Source organism: Macaca thibetana, chromosome 1, assembly GCF_024542745.1.
Source record: "Macaca thibetana thibetana isolate TM-01 chromosome 1, ASM2454274v1, whole genome shotgun sequence".
Taxonomy (NCBI): Eukaryota; Metazoa; Chordata; class Mammalia; order Primates; family Cercopithecidae; genus Macaca; species Macaca thibetana.
The window spans coordinates 191,455,052-191,475,851 of record NC_065578.1 but is presented as its reverse complement, the minus strand read 5'-3'; the positions used below and the strand labels follow the sequence as shown (position 1 = coordinate 191,475,851).

Genomic DNA, 20,800 nt, shown 5'->3' with positions numbered 1-20,800 from the left:
TTAGCTAGTTTATTTACACACTTTATTTACATTAGTTAGGTATAACTAAATATACACTTCACTGAGAAATACTAATATTTTTGGAGGCACTGGTCCAGGCCCCAAAAATGCTGTTACATAATATGTTCTTAACTTTCTAAAATCTGAAAAATTCCAAATATATTCAGCTTCAAAGTTCTTAAAAAGATATTGTGTATTTGTATAAAACTCCCTTTCAAAAACTAGAAAGAAGCTATGAGAATAATGATTTGATCAATAATAGAAGTAGGATTCAGTTGTCACCAATCTGAGTAACATGTTTTTAAATACATTTACTATGAAGAAAACAATTAGGATTAGAATATAGTCATAAACTGGGCCGGGCGCGGTGGCTCAAGCCTGTAATCCCAGCACTTTGGGAGGCCGAGACGGGTGGATCGCAAGGTCAGGAGATCGAGACCATCCTGGCTAACACAGTGAAACCCCGTCTCTACTAAAAAATACAAAAAACTAGCCGGGCGAGCTGGCAGGCGCCTGTGGTCCCAGCTACTCGGGAGGCTGAGGCAGGAGAATGGCGTGAACCCGGGAGGCGGAGCTTGCAGTGAGCTGAGATCAGGCCACTGCACTCCAGCCTGGGCGACAGAGCGAGACTCCGTCTCAAAAAAAAAAAAAAAAAAAAAAAAGAATATAGTCATAAACTTTTGATTTTCCTATTATTAATTAATTAATTAATTTTTGAGACAGGGTCTTGCTCTGTTGCTCAGGTTGGAGTACAGATCACAGTTCACCACAGCCTTTATCTCTCAGGCTCAGGTGATCCTCCTGCCTTAGCCTCCCGAATAGCTGGAACCACAGGCGCGTGCTACCATGCCTCACTAATTTTTAAAAAAATATTTGTAGAGACAGGGTCTCCCTAGGTTGTCTAAGATGGTCTTGAACTTCCGGGCTCGAGCTATTCTGCTGCAGTGTCCCAAGTGCTGCGACTGCAGGCATGAGCAACCGTGCCCGGATGGTTTTTTTCTATTATTTACAAAGGGAATGAAAACATATTTTGAATCTTTTGTTTTTAAAGCTTAAGATTCTGAACTTACCCTTTCACTTTTCACAGAACCCGTGACATCATCATCATTGAGGTGGCGCTTAAACTTGGGAGGCATATTTTTTACTTGTGAAGTATTTTCTACTTCTCAACAGGATAATCACTGCCTTAAAGAGAAAATAAATTTCATCAGATTTGAGACTTTGGGGTATAAGCTAAAGTATTTAAAACAATATACACAAGACCCCGTATAATGGTGACTCCCTCATTTTTCTGACTTCAGTTCCTCCCCTCTCACTTGTTCCATTCCAGTGAATGGGGCCTCCATGCTAGACCTCAACACATAAGAAATAGTTAAAACTATGAGAAAATGGATGTAATTGCCCTAAGAGAACATGTGTAGGATATGAGTGACTTAAGATAGATTTTTATAAAATGAAAGAGCAGACAGTAGAGGGAAGATGTCTCACTGAGACATTAAATGCTTTACAATTTAAATTTGGAGTCAGAAGACAGGATAACATGTCTATTTCTCTCACTTTTAGTTGGCTGCTTAAACAATGATTCAGTTTCTTCATGTGTAAAATAGTGATTTTCAGGCTTCGGCAGAGTTGGGATGGTCAAATTGGATAATACATGCAAAAATATTCTGCAAACTATAATGTCCCATTGGTACTCCATAAAAAGGGGTAAGTTTGGTAAGTACTGTGTGATATTGTGATTTATAAAATATATATATATATATATTTGGTTTTAATCCCCATTTCCTGACATATCCTTGGAATCCCTGCAGTGATGTGTCTTGTGTATGCTAGTAAGATGCCTGGTAGCTTAGCCCCCAGATAGATTCAAGATGGAGGCTGGTCACAGAAAAACCTAGGTATGATTATAAGACTGTGACTTTTCAGCCCCAACCCCTAGCTTCCTGGGAGGGGAGGAGGGCTCCAGGTTGAACTGATTTCCAATGGCCAATGATGTAATCAATCATGCCTACTAATGAAGACTCCATAGAACCCAAAAAGGACAGGGTTCAGAGAGCTTCCCGAAAGCTGAACAAGTAGAGGGTTCCTGGACGGTGGCACACCTGGAGAGGGCACAGAAGCTCTGTACCCCTTGCCCTATGCACCTCTTCCATCTGGCTGTTGATCTCTATCCTTTATAATAAACCAGTAAACAAAGTGTTTCTCTGAATTCTGTGAGCCACTCTAGCAAATAAATGGAACACAAGGAAGGGATTGTGGGAACTATGATTTATAGCCAGTCAGTTGGAAGCACAGGTAAAACAACCTGGAACTTGTGACTGGCACCTGAAGGGGGGAATCTTGTAGGCTTAAGCCCTCAACCTGCAGGATCTGATGCTATCTCTAGGTATACAGTATCAGAATTGAATGAGAACACCCAGCTGGAGAACCTGCTGCAGAACTGCCTGCTTGCTTGTGAGGAGAAGTCTTTTTGGGGTCACAGGAGTATTCTGTGTTGAGAGAGAATAGGAGAAACTCAATTTTTCTTCTATCAAAACAACTGGATTAAACAAAACTAGTTTTCTTTGCTACAGAATGACTCACATCCTGTTATATGCTAATATGCATTGTGACTTTCCAGGAAAATGCTTGTGTATGCAACATATTAAAAATTTTTTTTTGAGAAAAAGTTGTTCTATGCAAATAATGAATTTTCAGTATTTTTGACTAGATGGTAGATGAATACTCAGCAATTCAGGATAGCTCAGAAATAATGTTATACTGTGTGCTAGGCACTGTGCTCAGTGATATGCATGCATTTTCTTTTACTCTTTATGACCCTTCTTTGAAGTAGGCACCAAGAAACTAGGAGAAAACTAAAGTTTAGTAACGATAACGTTAGTCACTACACTCATTGAAACAGCAGAGATACAGGCCTAAATTAATCAATGGCTGTGCATTATCAGTTTTAACTGTTTTTTTCAATTAGTTGCTCATCAGGTTTACAGAATTCTGTTCTAGAAAGACCCACTTCCTGGTAACAACCCAATAGTCCTGTTTCCTTCTCCACAAGAAGAAACACAGCCCTTTAAATTAGGTATAGTTAGATATCAGTTTGTTGGTTAATGATATACACTTAAAAAAGAATAATCCCAGAATCATGTTTCACGAACCAAATAAAAGTAATATTTTAAGTCAGCTGCTTGTCAAAACAAACGGACACAAACACTTTTCTTTGGTAAGAAATGCTTCCAAATCAGAAATTATTCACTTGTAACAAAAACCAAACTCTTGCTGCCTAACAGCTCTTGAGTTCTTGGTTCCACAATATTTCTGTCACATACATCTGGCCCTTTTATTCCTCATACTTTGATTTCAGAATACTTAATTCTTGCAGAAATGTAACAGAATGCATGGAAAAACAGATGACAAGGCAAATTACTGAAGAACTTGTGCTTTTAACTATATCTGTATTTAGATTTTAACCCCTGCAAAGAGGCTCCCTCAACATCTCAAAGCAAACAACAGGCTGACTTATATAATGCCTTTATGAGACATAGGGTAAAACTACAATCTTAAGGAGGAGCAAACCCCATATTCAGGTCTCTTAATCCCAGGAAACCATGTGCAACAAATAGAAAGCCCATCAGCAAAGCAGTAGGCAGATTAATTAGCTACCTTGATGAACTTTGACGTTATTTGCAACTGGTGATTATTAGTAACTGATGACATGTGTATCAAACAACTAGTAGAAATGAATCATGCTCAGAAAGTAGACAAGAATATAGTCCGCCTAAGATTCTCCTACAAAAAAGACATGTGAATTCAGGTGTTTGTGACTAGGTATACATGTAAATAAGAGAGCCATCATGTACTTCCACATTGAGGACAGACCACCACTATAAAATTCACTTAAAAAAGTCACATCACCGTATGCTTCTTATACATCGGCATATACTTAAATGTCTATGTATGCATTTTTGTAAGTAGTACGTTATCTAGTCAACAGCTTTGAATCTGGGCAGAGGCTCTCCTTTTCCCAGCCTCCATTCCCTTTCTGACTCGTCTTCCTTGTCTGTCATCAGCCGTCTTGCTTGATGCAGTTTCACAGAAATAAAGTGACTTGGATGGACACAAACCGGAGATGTCATTTGCAAAACCTGTCAAGTGTAACGATTCACCCCCACCTTCCGGTCATTATAAACACAGCAGGGTTGGCGCTCTTTCTCCTGAGCCCTTTAAATACACAATTCCAGGCAGCTCCGTTCACCCCCCACACCCAATCTGTCGCACCAGGCCACGTCCCTGGATATATCTGCTCCTAACACTGGCCCTTCCTGCCCCACGGTACCCCCTGGCATTCCTGACTGCATCCCACTCTTAACAAACCTTCCCCATCCATGGCACTGTTTTCTTCCCATCACCCAGAGTTCCCTTCCATTCCAATTCTTCTCTTCCTCAACTGCTCCCCGTCCGCACACCCCTGTCCTCGTCTTCCTTCCTCACGACACCCCGGGCCCCAGCCTTTTCCCACTCCGGGGTCCCTTCCTAGATGCCGGAGGCCGGCCGACCAGCCCGACTAGGACGTCGGGGGGCGGCGAGGCAGGGCGTCTTCTTCGTTTCCTTCCTCCTCACACCAGCCCCTCCCGCTGGGAACAGGCCAGCGCCAGTACCTGAGGCTCCCGGGGAACTCCCGGCAGCTCTCCCGGGCTGGCGGTGCTGGGCGGGCGGGGGAAGGAGTGGGAAGCCGAGGTAAAAAGCTGGGAGGGGGAGACAGTGGATGCAGACCCGGCGTCGGCCGCAGCGCCGCAGAAGCGCCTCCGCTCATCGAGCCGATCGGCGCTCGGCGGCCTGGCGCCAGGCGGAGAGGGCGGGTCCAGGGCACGGAGATAGTCGAGGAAGTCGATTCCGCCGAACGCGCTTCGCCTAAAAGAGCCCGGACCCACACGCAGTTTAGGTGCAGCTTTCCAAGGTTATGCTGTGCTTTAGGGGAGGAGCGACCACCGGTTCTCCAGGTTCCGGTCGCGATCCGGTGGACCTGCTTCGGTTTCGTCTGGGGCCTTTTCTGAAGAAAGGAGATCTGTTCGATCCCTTGTTTACAGAATTAGCTACACTTGGAAAGAGATGTTAGGGGTTCCTAGGCCAGGCTCCTCCCTTTAGATAGGTGGAATATCTGGTTCAGAGAGGAGACTGACTTAAAGTTACACAGCTAGGCCGGGCGCGGTGGCTCAGGTAATCCCAGACTGACTCGAGACCATAAAGTTACACAGCTGAACAAGCCAGCTACTCGGGAGGCTGAGGCGGAGAATGGCGTGAGCTTGCAGTTTGAGATAGATACGGGTGAACGAGGGTCTCGTTACACAGTGTTTAGATAGATTTTCTTTTCTGGTATCCCTTAGTTGTAACCTGAAAGCCTTCAGGTTTCAGGGAAATCGCCCTTGCCAGGCCATTCCGCCACTCTGCCCATTCCTCCCTCACTCCCTCCCCCTCCGCCCAATTTGGTATCATGTTTAGGTCTCGAAGCCCGCTGTAGCTGGCTACCAAAAACAATTCCTAATTTTGTTTTTCCGTTCTCTTATTTGTTTTATTATCCATTCCTCCCACGCCCCAGCTGGATTATTTTACTCATTGAATCATATTCACTACACATCTTTTAAAATGAATACAGTGTCTATGGGTCCTATGTTGATAGAGTATTTTAACTGTCTGAAATGCTTTGCCAGGCACTTTCTAAAGATATAAAAATAAGAGGGGGTGTTCAAGAACAAGAGTAGACAAAACAGCAGGAGGAAAGATCTGAGGACACTAAAGGAAAGGAAAGAATAGACACCCTCTTACCAAAAAGTTGCTCTTCTTTTGATTTTTTTTTTAATGTAAAACTGTACTAACGAATTTGAAAAATGCCATGACTAAGGCAATGATGCTCAACTCTGATTCACTTGGAGTTGAATCACTTGGAAAGCTTTTAATACTGCGTAGGTGCCCACGTGTTACCTAGATTCTGATTTAAATGGTCTGAGATTTAGAAACAGCCGTTGGGTTGTCAGTTGAAGGTTCTGAAAGCTTGATGCTAAACTCAGTTGCCTGTGTTTATGCCAAGTTGCTGACTTGGACTGAAACGGCCCACTTAGAAACCTCTCATGGTTTATATCTCTGTCTAGGCGTGATAGTGGGACTACCCCCAGACTCCACAGGTAACCCAGACATCATTTTTCCTTTTACAGCTGATTTTTTCTTTTGAGACGAGTTATCACTTCTTCTCCCAGGCTGGAGTGCGGTGACACAATTATACCTCACAGCAGCTGTGAACTCCTGGTCTAAAGTGATCTTCCTGCCTCTGCCTCCCAAGTAGTTGGAATTACAGGCACAAGCAGCTGTGCCCAGCACTTACAGTTGATTTTATGTCTATATATTTGCATGTTATAGGATATTTTCTGGCTTTGGTGCCTTAGCCAGTTGGAGCTTTAGCTAGTTATAGCCTCGTCTCTTGTGCATAGACAACTTAAGGTGTGGTCAGTGAGCTCCAACAGCACGTCATTGCATAGCTTTTATGGATAATCCTTTCTTTGGGTTTCTTTGTTTTTTAACCATAATTCTTTAGTCCCACCAGTCATTTTGGAATGGTCACTTAGGAGAGGGGTAATGCAAGTCCCACCCTTTAATCACCTGAACAAAGTCCCTTTGACTATCCCCAATATTTGCGAAACTTAGAAAATGTCATTTTACAGTTAACGTGAATCAAATATACCAGTAAGCCTAAAATATTATAAGTAGCACTGAGCTTAGAATCAGAACTCTAAATAAGTAACTCAATAAGCAACTTGAGTTACTTATTTCCTCCATTTTCTTTTTAGTGAGCTTCAGTTATTCAGATGTTAGTCCTCTAATTTTCTTTTCCCCTTTTGCAACATGACACCTTCATCCTTAAGAGTGCCTGCTGTCCTCCGAGCTAGAGAATCAGCGTTTTGCTTATTCTCCCAAGACTAAATCTCTGGGCTTTTGATGGGATAACAAAGGGAATCTGAGCATCTGATTCATTCTTAAACAGACTTTCTACCATTCCCCCTTTATTTCTAGCTCACATCATGCTCTCTTCAGCTTTACCCGGTGCTTCCAATTCCAGAGCCTTGTGCAGGGTTTCACTGTGTGCATCAGGTTGCTTCATGGCCTGCTTGGAATTCCTACTTTTCAAGTCTGCTAAGGTAATTGCTTCTTGATTCATCTCCCTTCTAGCTTTCAATATTTAATTGCTAAATGTTCAACATTACTTAAAATGTAAAAGTGAACAAGGAAATACCATTTTTCCTCTATCAGTGACTGAGAAAGGAGTTGAGCAGAAGATCTTCAATCCAGTCTCTCCTCTCGTAGGGAAATACTCTCAGGAAAGCAAGCAAGCGAGCGTGTAATTTTTATAAATATGGTAATTACAGACCTCCTGGCAAACAGACCAGTGGTATTTGCTAGCTGAAGAGTCCATATTTATGGAATTCCTCTATCAAGATGTCCCGGATTGTCCTGGGATTGTTTATGGTAAACACATTAAGAATCGATCTGGTAATCCCAGCACTTTGGGAAGCTGAGGCAGGCGGATCACTTGAGGTCAGGACTTACCAGCCTGGCCAACATGGTACAACCCCATCTCTACCAAAAATACAAAAATTGGCTGGGTGTGGGGGCATACACTTGTAATCCCATCTGCTCAGGAGGCTGAGGCAGGAGACTCGCTTGCACCGGAGAGGCAGAGGTTGCAGTGAGCAGAGAGCGCGCCACCGCACTCCAGCCTGGTAGACAGATCGAGACTCCCTCTCACAAAACGAAACAGAATCAGTGTGGATTTCAGGGGTACGATTAACTGGAAAATACCGCGGAAGTTATATAACAGCGTAAAATGGAAGTGTTTTGTAACTGAGTTGGCTCCTTCTGTGTAAGTGGGATGACTATATTCTTGGTTTAGAAACCACATCTGTCCTGGGCCAGGATGCATCCAAAGCAAGAAGAAAGGACCTGGGAATTACTGGTGTTCTTGAAATTATTAGTAAAGCTTGATACTGAGTAAAATGTCTGATTTGACAGTTTGGTCCTTTGTGTCAGCTCAATGACAAAAATAAAAAAATTGATACTACAGTATTGGGGGTGTGTGTGTGTGTGTAGTATGAGAGCAGGGTGGGAGGAACAAGCATTCTTAAACACTTAGTAGGAGTATAAAAATTGGTGCATTTTTTAAAAAATTCACAGTAATTATATGTATCAAAACTTTATATGAAGTTCTTTTTGATCTAACAATTTTACTTCTAAAATTTATCCCATGGGTATACAGGTTGTATATAAAAGTATTCTATAAAAATATCTGTTACAGGATTTTTGTAATAGAGTGAAAAAAAACCTCTTAACTGTTCAGCAATAGGAAATCGCTGAAATAAGTCATAATGTAGCCATTCAATAGAATGGTATGTAGCCATTAAAATAAACTAGATAGATCTATATGTGCTCACATGGAATACCTGTATGATGCTATAAGGTGAGAAAAGTAAGGTGCAAAATAATGTGTAGACTCTACTTCCATTTGAGCATCACACACACACACATCAGTAGGACGGTGATTCTGGCATGGAAAGTATTACGGACTGAATTATATCCCCTCAAAATTCATATGTTGAAGTCCTAACTTCCAGTGTGACTAGATTTGGAGATAGGGCCTTTAGAACAATAATTAAGGTTAAATGAAGTCAGAAGGGCAAAACCCTAATCCTATGGAGCTAGTGTCTGAGTGCATGGGCACAGAGAATAGGCCATATGAGAACACAGAAGATGGCCATTTGCAGTCCAGAAAGAGAGGCCACACCGTAAACCAAGCCTGATGGCCCCTTGATCCTGGACTTTTAGCCTCTAGTACTGTGAGAAAATAAATTTCTGTAATTAAGCCACCTAGTCCATATTATTTCATTATAGCAGCCCTAGAAGACTAATACAGAAGGGAAACTTTCTTGATGTGTAGTGTTTTGTACCATTCGAATATCTTTACCATGTATAGTACTTTTTCAATTAAAACAATAGTAGAGGCACTCTCTTCCCCTAAAATTGGGACCAATTGATTAGTTAATTTAAAAAGTCAGTTATAGTGGTACATATTTTAAAATGGCAAATATATACTTTAGTCATTTTATTTTGACTCAAATGTATAATTATATGTTCACTCACCAGTCTTGGTAGTAGGCCCAAGACCTTTTATCTGAGCATGAGTTTGCTTGTTGGAACAATTTGTCTTTGTTACAATTTGCATTGTTTACAGTTTCCAGTTTCATTTTCTTCAAAGTGGAACAAGAAGTTAAAGACACCTTTCAAGCAGTTTGAATGCCCAGTCAGTCTAGATTTTTGTACAATTTTTTCTCCAAAGTTTTACAGATTTGCCTTACCTATGCCTAGTTCTACAGTAATTTTTATTTGTTGTTCATGTTAATCAACTTAGTTTTTATAGAAAATAACTTTCTATTTGTATTTCATTAGAAATCTATTTACATATTTAAATAGATTCTATAAGTATAATAGACATAAATACTTTGGAGTACAAATGCAAATTGACTCTTGTAAGCATATAACTCAATTAGTTTGGAGAGGAAGTATACAGGTATCATGTAGTTAACCATTATCTTTTCATGCTTAGAGTGCCTTGGTGTTATATAAATATGGTATTAGTTTATTTTAGTTTTGATTTTAAATGCTTTTAAATCCTTTATCCAGATTCATTAATAACACTTTTCTAATGCTGACCTCAACTCCTAAATGGATTTCATGAAAGTGTGAATAAAACCAAAATAGTTCAGCCCTCTTTTTATCTCCAAGCAGATGAAGAAACAGAGTGCCAGAGAGTTTACGTGGTTTGTTAACATTTCACTAAGTTTGCTTTATTACTTCTCTTTGAAATATGTATCTCCCCCCAGCATGCATTATTTGAGAATTAGTTATAGATGTCATGCCTCTTTTCCCCTAAATACTTCAGTAGGTATCACCAAGAACAAGAACATTCTCTTCATAACTCTAATTCAGTTGTCAAATTCAGAAAATTTAACATTGATACAATATTATTTTCTATCAAAGCATCCATATCAAAGTTTGCCAGCAGTCTCAGTTATGTCCTTTGCAATGTGAGTATAGTCTACAGAGAGAATGGAGAGTAATGAGTAACAAAGCAAGTGGAATTTAGTTTTTAAGGATAAGTTCAACTATAGTTTAATTATTTTTAATATATATAATAATGTGGGAAATGCCCTGATGCCTTCCTCATGAAACTTTAGACGTGACATTATAAGATGGACTCAGAGAGGTGCTTTGTTTCTCTTCTAACTGTTCTTGTTTATTGATGTAGTGACATGTTGCAAGAATTTTATCTTGGAGAAATTACCTTCCACAAAGATGGCAACATTAGAAGAACCTGCATAATAATATGCTGTAATTGTGTTATGAATTTATTTTACTACTTCTCTGAAAGTTAAAAATGGTTGCCATTTATTTTCTTGGTTTCACACCTATTTTCTTAAGAACTATGCTTCATGATTAGCATATGTTTCTGCACAAATCCTCTCTGATATCAAGTGTCATTTTCTTCATTTTATCATTTGGACCTCAAGGTTCTGAGATGACATGTGATTTGTCCAAAGTTAGAGAGTGGTACAACTGAGAACACTAGAAAATATTGCAGAGCAATAAGCTTAAATTTAGATAAATATTTTCTCTAAATGAATCACATGCTTTTCCCTTATAATAGAGATTAGGCTGCTGGGCGCAGTGGCTCACACCTGTAATCTCAGCACTTTGGGAGGCCGAGGTGTGCAGATTGCCCGAGGTCAGGCGTTCCAGACCAGCCTGGCTAACATGGTGAAACCCCGTTTCTACTAAAAATACAAAAAAAAATTAGCCCAGCCTGGTGGCACACACCTGTAGTCCCAGCTACTCAGGAGGCTGAGGCAGGAGAATTGCTTCAACCCAGGAGGTGGAGGTTGCAGTGAGTGAGCCAAAATCGTGACACTGCACCTGGGTGACAGAGGGAGACTCTGTCTTAAAAAAAAAAAAGAGATTAGGCAGTTTTTTCTTAAAGCTTCACATAGGTAGAATCCATCAAGCATAATGTCTTGTTATGATCTCACTTAATTCAAGAGGCTTTAGTCGCTCAAGGTAAAATACAACTGTAATTTCTTGCTGAAGATGGTAATATTAATCTTGAGTGAAGACTGTACTTTCAGGGATCATTTCTATAGTTTGTTAATCTTGGGTGCTATATCAAAGAGAATCAATTTGTCCATCAGATATGTGTGACAGGTATTCTGTTAAAGTCTGGGGATACAAAAATGGCAAACCACCTTTACTGTCCTCTAAAAACTTACAAGCTTGCACAGAAAAACAAGAGTAAGCAACTACAGCCATGTGCCACAGAACGACGTTTCAGGCAACAAAGGACTGCATATATGTAAGATTATCATCTGAAAAATTCCACCTAGCGATGTTGTTGCTGTTGTAGTGCCATGGATTACTCAAGAGTTTGTGGTGATGTTGGTGTGAACAAACCCGCCCTGCCAATCTTATAAAAGTGTAGCATACACAATTATGTACAGTCTGTGATAATTGATCATAAATGACTCTTACCAGTTTATGTATTTGTTATACTATATATCATTATTTTAGAGTATATACAAAATATACTTATATGAAAAGTTAACTGTAAAACAGCCTCAGGCAGGTCCTTCGGGAAGCATTCCAGAAGAAAACATTGTTAAATTAGTGTGTGTTAAAACAGTGTGTGTTATTGTTCCTGAAGACCTTCCAGTGGGACAAGATGTGGAGGGAAACAGCAATATTGGTGATCCTGACCCTGTGTAGACCTAGATTAATGGGCGTGGCTGTGCCTTAATTTTTAACAAAAAAGTTTAGACAGTAAAAATATATACAATAAAAAAATTTAAAAATAGTAAAAAATGGTCCAGGTGTGGTGGCTCATGCCTGTAATCCCAGTACTTTGGGAGGCCAAGGCGAGTGGATTGCTTGAGCCCAGGAGTTTGAGACTAGCCAGGGGAACACGGTGAGACCCCATTTCTACAAAAAATGTAAAAAGTAGCCAGGCATGGTGGCACACACCTGTAGTTCCAGCTACTCAGGAGGCTGAGGTAGGAGGATTGCTTGATCCTGGGAGGTTGAGGCTGCATTGGGCCCTGATTGTGCTGCCCTCCAGCCTGGGTGGCAGAGTAAGACTCTGTCTCAAAAAAAAAAGAAAAACACAAAAAACACAAAAAAAGTAAAAATAGTAAAAGCTTATAGAGTGAAAATAGGAAAAGTTTTTATACAGCTATACAATGTATTTGTGTTTTAAGCTAAGTGTTATCAGTCAAAAAGTTTAAAAGTTTATAGAGTAAAAAATTACAGTAAGCTAAGGTTAATTTATTGAAGAAAAAGTTTTTAGAAATATATTTAGTGTAACCTAAGTGTACAGTGTTTATCAAGTATACAGTGGTGTACAGTAATGTCCTAGGTCTTCCAGTTCACTCACCACTCACTCACTGACTTGCCCAGAGCAACTTCCGGTCCTGCCAGCTTCATTCAGGAAGTGCCCTATACAAGTGTATCATCTTTAAACCTTTTATACATATTTTTATTGTGCCTTTCCTATGTGTATCTAAACAAATACTTATTATTTATAATTGCCTGCAGTATTCAATACAGTAACATGCTAGACAGGCTTGTAGCGTAGGAGCAATAGGCTATGCCGTATAGCCTAGGTGTGTAGTAGGCTATACCATCTAGGTTTGTGTGCCTACACTCTGTGATGTTTACATCTTTTCTTTCTTTCTTTCTTTCTTTTTTTTTTTTGAGACCGAGTCTCACTCTGTCACCAGGCTGGAGTGCAGTGGCGTGATCTTGGCTCACTGCAACCTCGGCGTCCCAGGTTCAAGCAATTCTTCTGCCTCAGCCTCCCAAGTAGCTGGGACTACAGGCGCCTGCCACCACGCCCAGCTAATTTTTTGCATTTTTAGTAGAGACGGGGTTTCACCATGTTGGCTAGGATGGTCTCCATCTCTTGATCTCATGATCCACCCCCCTTGGCCTCCCAAAGGGCTGGCATTATAGATGTGAGCCACCGCAGCTGGCCTTCTTTCCTTTTCTTTTATAAATGAACATGCTTTAACATTTACTTATGAGTCATGGCTCACATGTATAGCAAGAAAGGGTTTGGTAAACAGGGAAATTCTCAGAATAGTCGGGATGAATACAAAAAGGACCATAATGATGAAGTACAGGCAGCACACTCCATCTCAGAACAGTCACCAGCCACCAAGGAATTCCCTGATCATCTGAATGGGACTGAAAACAATCCAGTGAGTCCCCAGAGGCTCCTGCTCATTGACTCTTTTACAGTAGATGACACGCAGAAAAATAGAGGCCCAAAGTAACTAGCCATTGACCCTGTGTAATGGAAGAGTGACCCATTTGGAGGTATCTGTACCAATGAAACCCAAACAATGTGGTTGAGCATTATAAGGATGATAACCTTTAGGCCTAGGTACCCAGTTTATCCCACTCAATGTAGGAACTGTGAAGCAGGGGGGATTCCATGTGAAGGGGAGAATAGCAGAGCTTCTGTTTCTCTCTTAGCCAATTGGGAAGGCTGTACAAATCAGGGCCGATCATCCCTGGTCTACCCCTGAGAAACATGGGCAGCAGCTTTAGGTGGCCACAGAGGATGCAGGCAGCCTTCTTAAAAGACTTCTCCATGCTTGATAGGCAGTGCTGCGCAATAACATCAGTGCCAGAATTTCTTCATCCTGTCTTTTCTACATGTAAATTGATTTGCTCCCCTGTACTGCTCTGAGGAGCCCAGCACAGGCGATACAGCACACCTACTCAGCTATAGATTTCCAGTTTTTGTTTCTGTGTATAATAGTTTTGGTATTTTCCTGCAAAATTCTAAAAACACACTTAAAACTTTTCCTTCAGGACTCACAATTTCAAAAAAATCAAATTTTGGGTTCATTACAAAATCATTCTACTTGTCTCTGCTGCCCAACTCTTATTATCTCATTATTATTTTCAGTTTGTCTAGTGGTTATGTTTGTAACTTTTAAAGTGCTTTCTCAAGCTGTATTTCTGGATCTATCATGTTTACTATGTATCTATGTACTTAATATTCACAAGGTCCCATAACAATTGGAATCCTTACATGTTCCTTATACATCCTACCCCCAAATTCTGTCAACTCTAACTTCTTTTTTTTTTTTTTTGAGATGGAGTCTCGCTCTCTCATCCTGGCTGGAGTGCAGTGGCGTGATCTCAGCTCACTGCAACCTTCACATCCTGGGTTCAAGTGATTCTCCTGCCTCAGCCTCCCAAGTAGCTGGGACTACAGGTGCATGCCACCACTCGCTGCTAATTTTTGTACTTTTTAATAGAGATGAGGTTTTGCTATGTTGGCCAGGCTGGTCTCAAACTCTTTACCTCAGGTGATCCACCTGCCTCGGTCTCCCAAAGTGCTGGGATTACAGGCATGAACCACCACACCTAGCCAACTCTAACGTTATTTTTAAACAGCTAATTTTCATAGAGTTTAAATGGTTCTCTGTAATTGTAATTAAGTTGTCCATACTTTGTTTCTATGTTGATTTAATAGAATTTTTGCTATTAAGATTGTGTAAAATTCTTTCTCCATAGATCCAAGACATACATGTGATTGACCACAATGAATAAAAATCACACCTGGGAAGTTCCAAGGTAATATTTTAGGGTATCATTTTTTAAAATAAATACAATTTTTAAAAAATTTTCTTGAGACGGGGTTTCTCTCTGTTGCCCAGGTTGAGTGCAGTGGTGCGATCACAACTCACTGCAGCCTCGACCTCCTGCACTCAAGTGACCCTGCCACCTTGGCCTCCAAAGTGCTGGGATTACATGTGTGAGCCACCATGCCTGGCCATGTATTGTTTTTTAATGTTTATAATCTCTTGTATTCTCAAAGTAATGCTCATCGTAATTAACTTTATACTTAGCCCTTGTTTTATTGCACAGATTTGTTTTTTCAGAATTTGTAATTGTCTTTTTAAATTTGTTATTGATATAACTAACATACAATTTCTTTTTGAAATTTTTAAAACTTTTTTCTCTTAAAAAATTTTTTTTGTATTCTATTTTCTTTTTTTCTTTTTCTTCAGGGTAACAGTTATTAATAACACACAATTTCACCTTCTCACTAACGTTGCTGTTAATAGGTTCTAAAGTTTCTTAATCATTGCATTTCTTCTACTAAATCCACTTTTATTTTTTGGAAAGGGAAAACGCTCTTTCGGGGCTTCTTGAAATTATTTTGTAACTTGAATCAGGTACTACTTATTTCTGCTAAAAATCTGTCATGTTATTTCTGTTTACTGGACTGCTGGACTAGGTCCATAATGATATTCATGACCTTCTCTAAAATAACTACTGCGACTTTAAGTCAGTTTTTAAAGTTCACAGATCATAGTGTATTTGTTTAAGAGCATTGGGAATTATTTATTTCCAAAATTCATGATTGCAGACATTGTGTGGTCAGCAAATGGTCACAAAGAAAGTCCACTGTATATATTCGACCTAGAAGGAAAAATACTGATAGAACAGTGAATTCTTTGGCTTCCTTATCCAGGCCATGCATGTCAGTGCTTCTGTCCCCTTGTTGGCCAGTATCTCAGTGTCTAGGCAGATGAAGTTCTTAGAAGGGTGCTGGTCAGCCAGAGATCACAGATACGCAAAAGTTGGCTTTAAAAAAAATTCAGTGTCCTATAATTGGATTCTCCACTGCTGCAAACTCTGCTGTGTGCCACTGTCTGCCATTTGCCTATGCCTGTCCTAGGCTGCTCTTCTAAATTTCCCTTGACAGTAGCTTTAAGTCCCTGTCTCACTCGACACTGGACTTCCTTGATTTGTGAGTGGAATTTGCAAGCGTAAAGGTGTCCTGTACTGTTTGTTCCTGAGGCATAGTTTCAAGTAAAATGGCATTTTACAGCCTGCATTAATGGGAAATTACTTTCTATTAGAATTCTGAATAATGTGCACATAATGTTTATAAAGTAAAGGAAAGATGTCAAGCATTTCACTAACAAATGAAAGCAAAGCTGACAAGAGTCTGCCAGAAGTGAATTCTAAGAACATTTTCTTCATCATTTCTCCTTTCAGCTCACAAATCTATAGGTTGGTGATTCAGCCTGGGCAGCTCTTCAGGTCTCAGCTGGGCTCACTCATGAGACTGGGGAACAGCTGGCTATCAGCTGGTGCCTCCCAGGTCTGGAGGTTGGCTGGGGTGACTTAGTTCTGCTCCACATGTCTCCCTCCATACATAGCCCTGGTATGTTCTCACAGTGAAGGCAGAGCTTCCATTGGAGTACTTGTCTCCGGGTACTGTTTTTCCCCAAGCTCCCAACATAGGCTTCTTTAGTGTGTTCCCAAGTCTACTTCACAATTTCTCCAAAAGATTCCAGTCATTTTACATGGATTACAGAGACAGTCTTGCAGACCCTCTTCTTGGCCATAGGAAGTCACCAAAGTAAGGAAGGGAAGAAGAGGTGAGGAAGGCAACAGGGCCAACTACTCTTGGTAAAGCACAAACAGTAACTAGAAAGTACCCACCACAGAGAAGGCAGGAGAGCAACTTAAGGGCAAACACCCCAGGCTCTAGAGAAAAGCAGATGCCGATTCCAGTCCTAGCTTCTCCACTCACCATGGGCAAGTTATTTATCCCCCAGCCTCAGATTCCGTGGAGGTAAAATGGGAAATGCCACTAACTACTGCCTTATGGCAGTAGTAGTTTGTGAAGATCGAATACAATCATGGAGCTTGGCATAGCAGCTGTTGCATGTGCACTCATGGAAATGATGGTTATACTGGGACTTAGGTGGGGGAATACTGTGGGCTTTAAAAGGAATCCTTAGCCTGTGGCGTATACTGCTAGCATTAGGACAAGGACAGAGATAAACATTTCCCTTGACTTCTTTTCACTTTCACAAGTCCACAGGCAACTTGCCCCAGTCTCCTGTCCTGAACACCACTACCCCACCCCAAATCCCAGACCTGGGCACTGTATTATACCCACAGCTGTGGAGCTCTTAGTTCCCCAGGCTGGTTCATACGAGGGGGCACCAGGGACCCGGCCAAGAGGTGCCCCTGCTGGATCAACCATCTGTGGCCCCTGGGCAGTGAGTGCTCTGGAGTCCACTGGTCCTTGCCTGGGGCCTGTGCTGGGAGGCAGAGGTGTCAATAATCCCAGCTGCTGGCCTCGCGGCCAGGGGCAAGGAGCATTCCAGCCAAGTGTCACCATCACCATCGTTCTGAGTGGCCTGGGCCGACCCACAGATGGCCTCTTAGCTCCTCTCTTGGTGCCCTGGGCTCAGGCAGAGAGCATGGTGCCCAAGCACATAGTCTCATAGTGAATTAATGAAACAGCAACAAAGCAGATAAATGGTTTCACTGGTCCTTTACGTAGGTTCTTTCCAACAGCTTTGGAGTGTGAGGATGTCTTCTCATCCTCATCAGCACAAGATGTCATTCATGTTGGACAGTTTTGACAGTATGTACAACAGGAATGAGTTTAGTGAACAGAGAGATTCCCAGGATAACTAGGATGGATAGAGGAATGAAAAAGACAAAAATGGCAAAGCTCAGATAGTGTACTCCACTTATTTAGGACAGTCACTAAACTAAAAGCAGTTTTCTGTTCTATAGGTGAACTCTGATCCTATGAATAAGGCTGACCACAAGTTCACTGAGACCCTGGAACCCACTGTTGATTGACTCTTTTACAGTAGATGGCAAGGAGGAAAACATCTATAATTAGAGTCTCAAGGTAATGAGCAATTTAGTCTATGTAACAGAAGAGTGGCCCATTTGGATATATCTGTACTGATGGGACCCATATGATGCAATGAGAGTTATCAGGATGAGAAATAACTTTCTAGCTGTAAGGAGCTCCATCTCTGTCTCTCACTCTGATGTCTGCTTAGGGACCTTGGTGTAGAGGTTCCCGCTGAAGAGTGTACTGGTGATGTGAAGGTGGTCAGGGAGCTGGAGAGTCCTCCTCACCACTTATCCTCTTCAGAATCCACTTACTTTCCCCTGAAGTTGATGATATATTGCCAGCATCTTCTTTTCAGATCTGTAAAATGTGCAGAACGAGGTCATTGTGCACATGATCCTCACGGGAAGCTGAAGCATCATCCTCATCGCTGCTGAAATTCTCCAGAATCCACTCAAGATTCCATGAAGTTGACATATGGGAACCAAAGATTATGTGAAATTGACATATGGGAACCATCTTCTTCCTTATCCATTGATTTGCCAGATGTTATGCTGAGATCTTTCAGGAGCAGCTGAATAGTCTTCATCCTTAGAGCTACCTTCATAAATGATGTCCAGAGGAGAATTGTATTCCATGTTCTTGAAGCTGCCTTGGTCTTCCATGGGACCTTCTCCAATGCCCTGTAACAAGGAAGCTGCTTCAGTATGTCCTCGACAGAAAGATTTTCACTTGCTTTTGAGTCCACGTTGACCACAGATGAGACCTCCTTCTCTGACCTCTCACTTGGAAAATCCCCTACCAGGTCTTCGGCAGAAGCTCCAGTGAATTGCTCCCCAGTGTGTACTCTGTTATGTGACCAGATGGTTTTGACCCACTGCTTGGGGCAGGCAGCATATCTTCTGGACCACTGAAGATATGTTTCTCACAGATGCGACTGTCTGCGGCTGTTGTCACAGGTAGTAGAGGAATTTACCAAGACAGCTATAGGTAAAGAAAGGCAGGTTTGTTAAAGAAAGTATGAAAATACGTTGCAAGATTACAATGGGCAGCACAGCAGAGAAGGGGCTGTCTGCAAAGAGGCAGGGGCAGAAGGAAAGTTTTATAGGGTTGTACTGGACAGGGTTATGTGCAGAACAAGGTCATTGTGTGGAATGAGGTCAACTCTCAGAACAATTATTTATTCTTCTTCCCCACCTGGAGCCCCTCCCCACCTGAGGCCCCTTCCTCATTTTTGCTTACTTATCAGGAATCCACGTTCCCCCTATGACAGAACAGCAATGACAAAGCTTTGGCATTGGGGTAGAGGTCTCATCTTCCAACTGCTTCCTGCTGACCAGGGGCGTGGAGTTGACCCAACCTATGGTTGTTGGTCTGTCAGGAGACCTTGTGAGCCATTGTCCTGGGTTGTAGGACCTAGGATATTGGATCATGCTGGAGGAGAGCATTCATTGGAGAGGGGGAGCATGTCTAGGCAAAACTGGCCTTCAGCTGAATGGGAGACTCCTAAAGGTAGCAGACATCATTGAGGAGAGTCCAATATCCTGTTCATAGCACCATTTGAAGGTGAAACTACTGAATTCTAGAAGATAAAATTTTGTTTCTTGAACCAGTTACCAAAAAGGCAAAGAAAAACCCTTTGTAGTGTGACTGTTTTTCCTTATTGGAAGCCCATTTAGATAACCTGGAAGTTACACTTGATGAAAAAGTGTTTGAATTTAATTAGACACAGCATAGGGAGCCAATTTTAGAGAGACTATTATATCTTAATTACATATAATGTTCCTTTTATGAATTTCACAAATTTTCTCATGATTTACACAGACCATCTATGATGTGCCCAGACTTTCTGACTTGTCCTAAGCATCCCTCTTTCTTAAACAAGCAGTCATTTTACTTTAGGACAAGAATTTACCATACAAATCCTTTCTCATGTAAAACCTTCATAACCTTCATTACCAAAAACAACTCTTTACCTTTATAACTTTCTTTATGTTTCTTTTATTTCCTGGTTCCATTTTATCTTGTTTTACATATAACAATTAACCTTTGAATTAGACAAAAGTTATTTTCCTTTATTTATTTATTTATTAATTATTATTATACTTTAAGTTGTAGGGAGTTTTTTTCCTTTTTTTAGGAGTTTGTGGTTTATGCTGTGTGTTTCTGTGTGAGTTCTGTGGAAGGGAAGCAAATGAGGAGGTTATTTACATATTGTAGAAGTTGTTCCATCAAGAGATTACTCAGTTAGCTTTCTTGCTAGGGCTTGTCTGAATAAGTATGGGCTATTTTAAACCCCTGAAATAAGACTATCTAGGTTGAAGTTATTTGTTAAAGATTTAGATAGCTTTCCCAGGAGAAATGGGTCTATTAGAGGGAAAGATGAATTCAGAGGTTGGGTAAATATGAAGCAGGCACCCATCTTGGAAAGTATGTTTTTGCCCCAAAGGGGTGTGTGGTATTTAGATATTACCAGGGCATGGAGGGAAAATGGTAATTGAGCCCTTACATAGTATAAAGGGATGTGAATTTTTCTTTTGGAGGGAGAGGGTGCCACTTTTTCCATTACCCAACAGGATTTGGAGGAGAGTTGCTTAGAGAAGGAGATTAGTACAAAGTTACTATAAGTCATTTAGCCAAAATAATAAGTCCAAAATTTTTAAAAGGCAAAAATCTTTACTCGCTGATAGAGGGGAGACTCAACTTTCTTTTTTTTTTTTTGAAAAGGCTGGAGTGCAGTGGCGCAATCTCGGCTCACTGCAAGCTCCGCCTCCCGGGTTCACGCCATTCTCCGCTCAGCCTCCCGAGTAGCTGGGACTACAGGTGCCCGCCACTGCGCCCGGCTAATTTTTTCTATTTTTAGTAGAGACTCCATGGTCTCGATCTCCTGACCTTGTGATCCGCCCGCCTCGGCCTTCCAAAGTGCTGGGATTACAGGCGTGAGCCACCGCGCCCGGCCGAAACTCAACTTTCAAAACAGGCTGCAATAAAGACAGCATGAGGACAACTGGATCTGTCTCCTTT

At 41.2% G+C, this 20,800-nt stretch overlaps 2 protein-coding genes across 6 annotated transcripts in view; one reads left to right on the top strand and one right to left on the bottom strand.

Annotated features, from left to right (window-relative positions):
- Window positions 1-4,832, bottom strand: part of VAMP4 (vesicle associated membrane protein 4) — a 43,115-nt gene extending 38,283 nt beyond the window's left edge. For 2 of the 5 annotated variants that reach the window (XR_007721301.1, XM_050768072.1), the window contains exons 1-2: window positions 4,653-4,826; window positions 1,071-1,185 (exon numbers count right to left, since the gene is read on the bottom strand). Coding sequence is in view for 3 of the 5 variants with exons in the window: in XM_050768072.1 (XP_050624029.1) it covers window positions 1,071-1,136 (66 nt within the window). In the remaining 2 variants the exon portion in view is untranslated. Of the gene's footprint in view, window positions 1-1,070; window positions 1,186-4,368; window positions 4,625-4,652 lie in introns of those variants that run through there. The other 3 variants (XM_050768052.1, XM_050768066.1, XM_050768079.1) reach the window with 3 other exon arrangements.
- Window positions 4,833-5,366: 534 nt separating this feature from the next.
- Window positions 5,367-20,800, top strand: part of METTL13 (methyltransferase 13, eEF1A lysine and N-terminal methyltransferase) — a 52,991-nt gene continuing 37,557 nt past the window's right edge. Inside the window, exons 1-2 of the mRNA XM_050767846.1 lie at window positions 5,367-6,173; window positions 7,057-7,181. The gene's annotated coding sequence lies outside the window, so the exon portion shown is untranslated. The remainder of the gene's footprint in view (window positions 6,174-7,056; window positions 7,182-20,800) is intronic.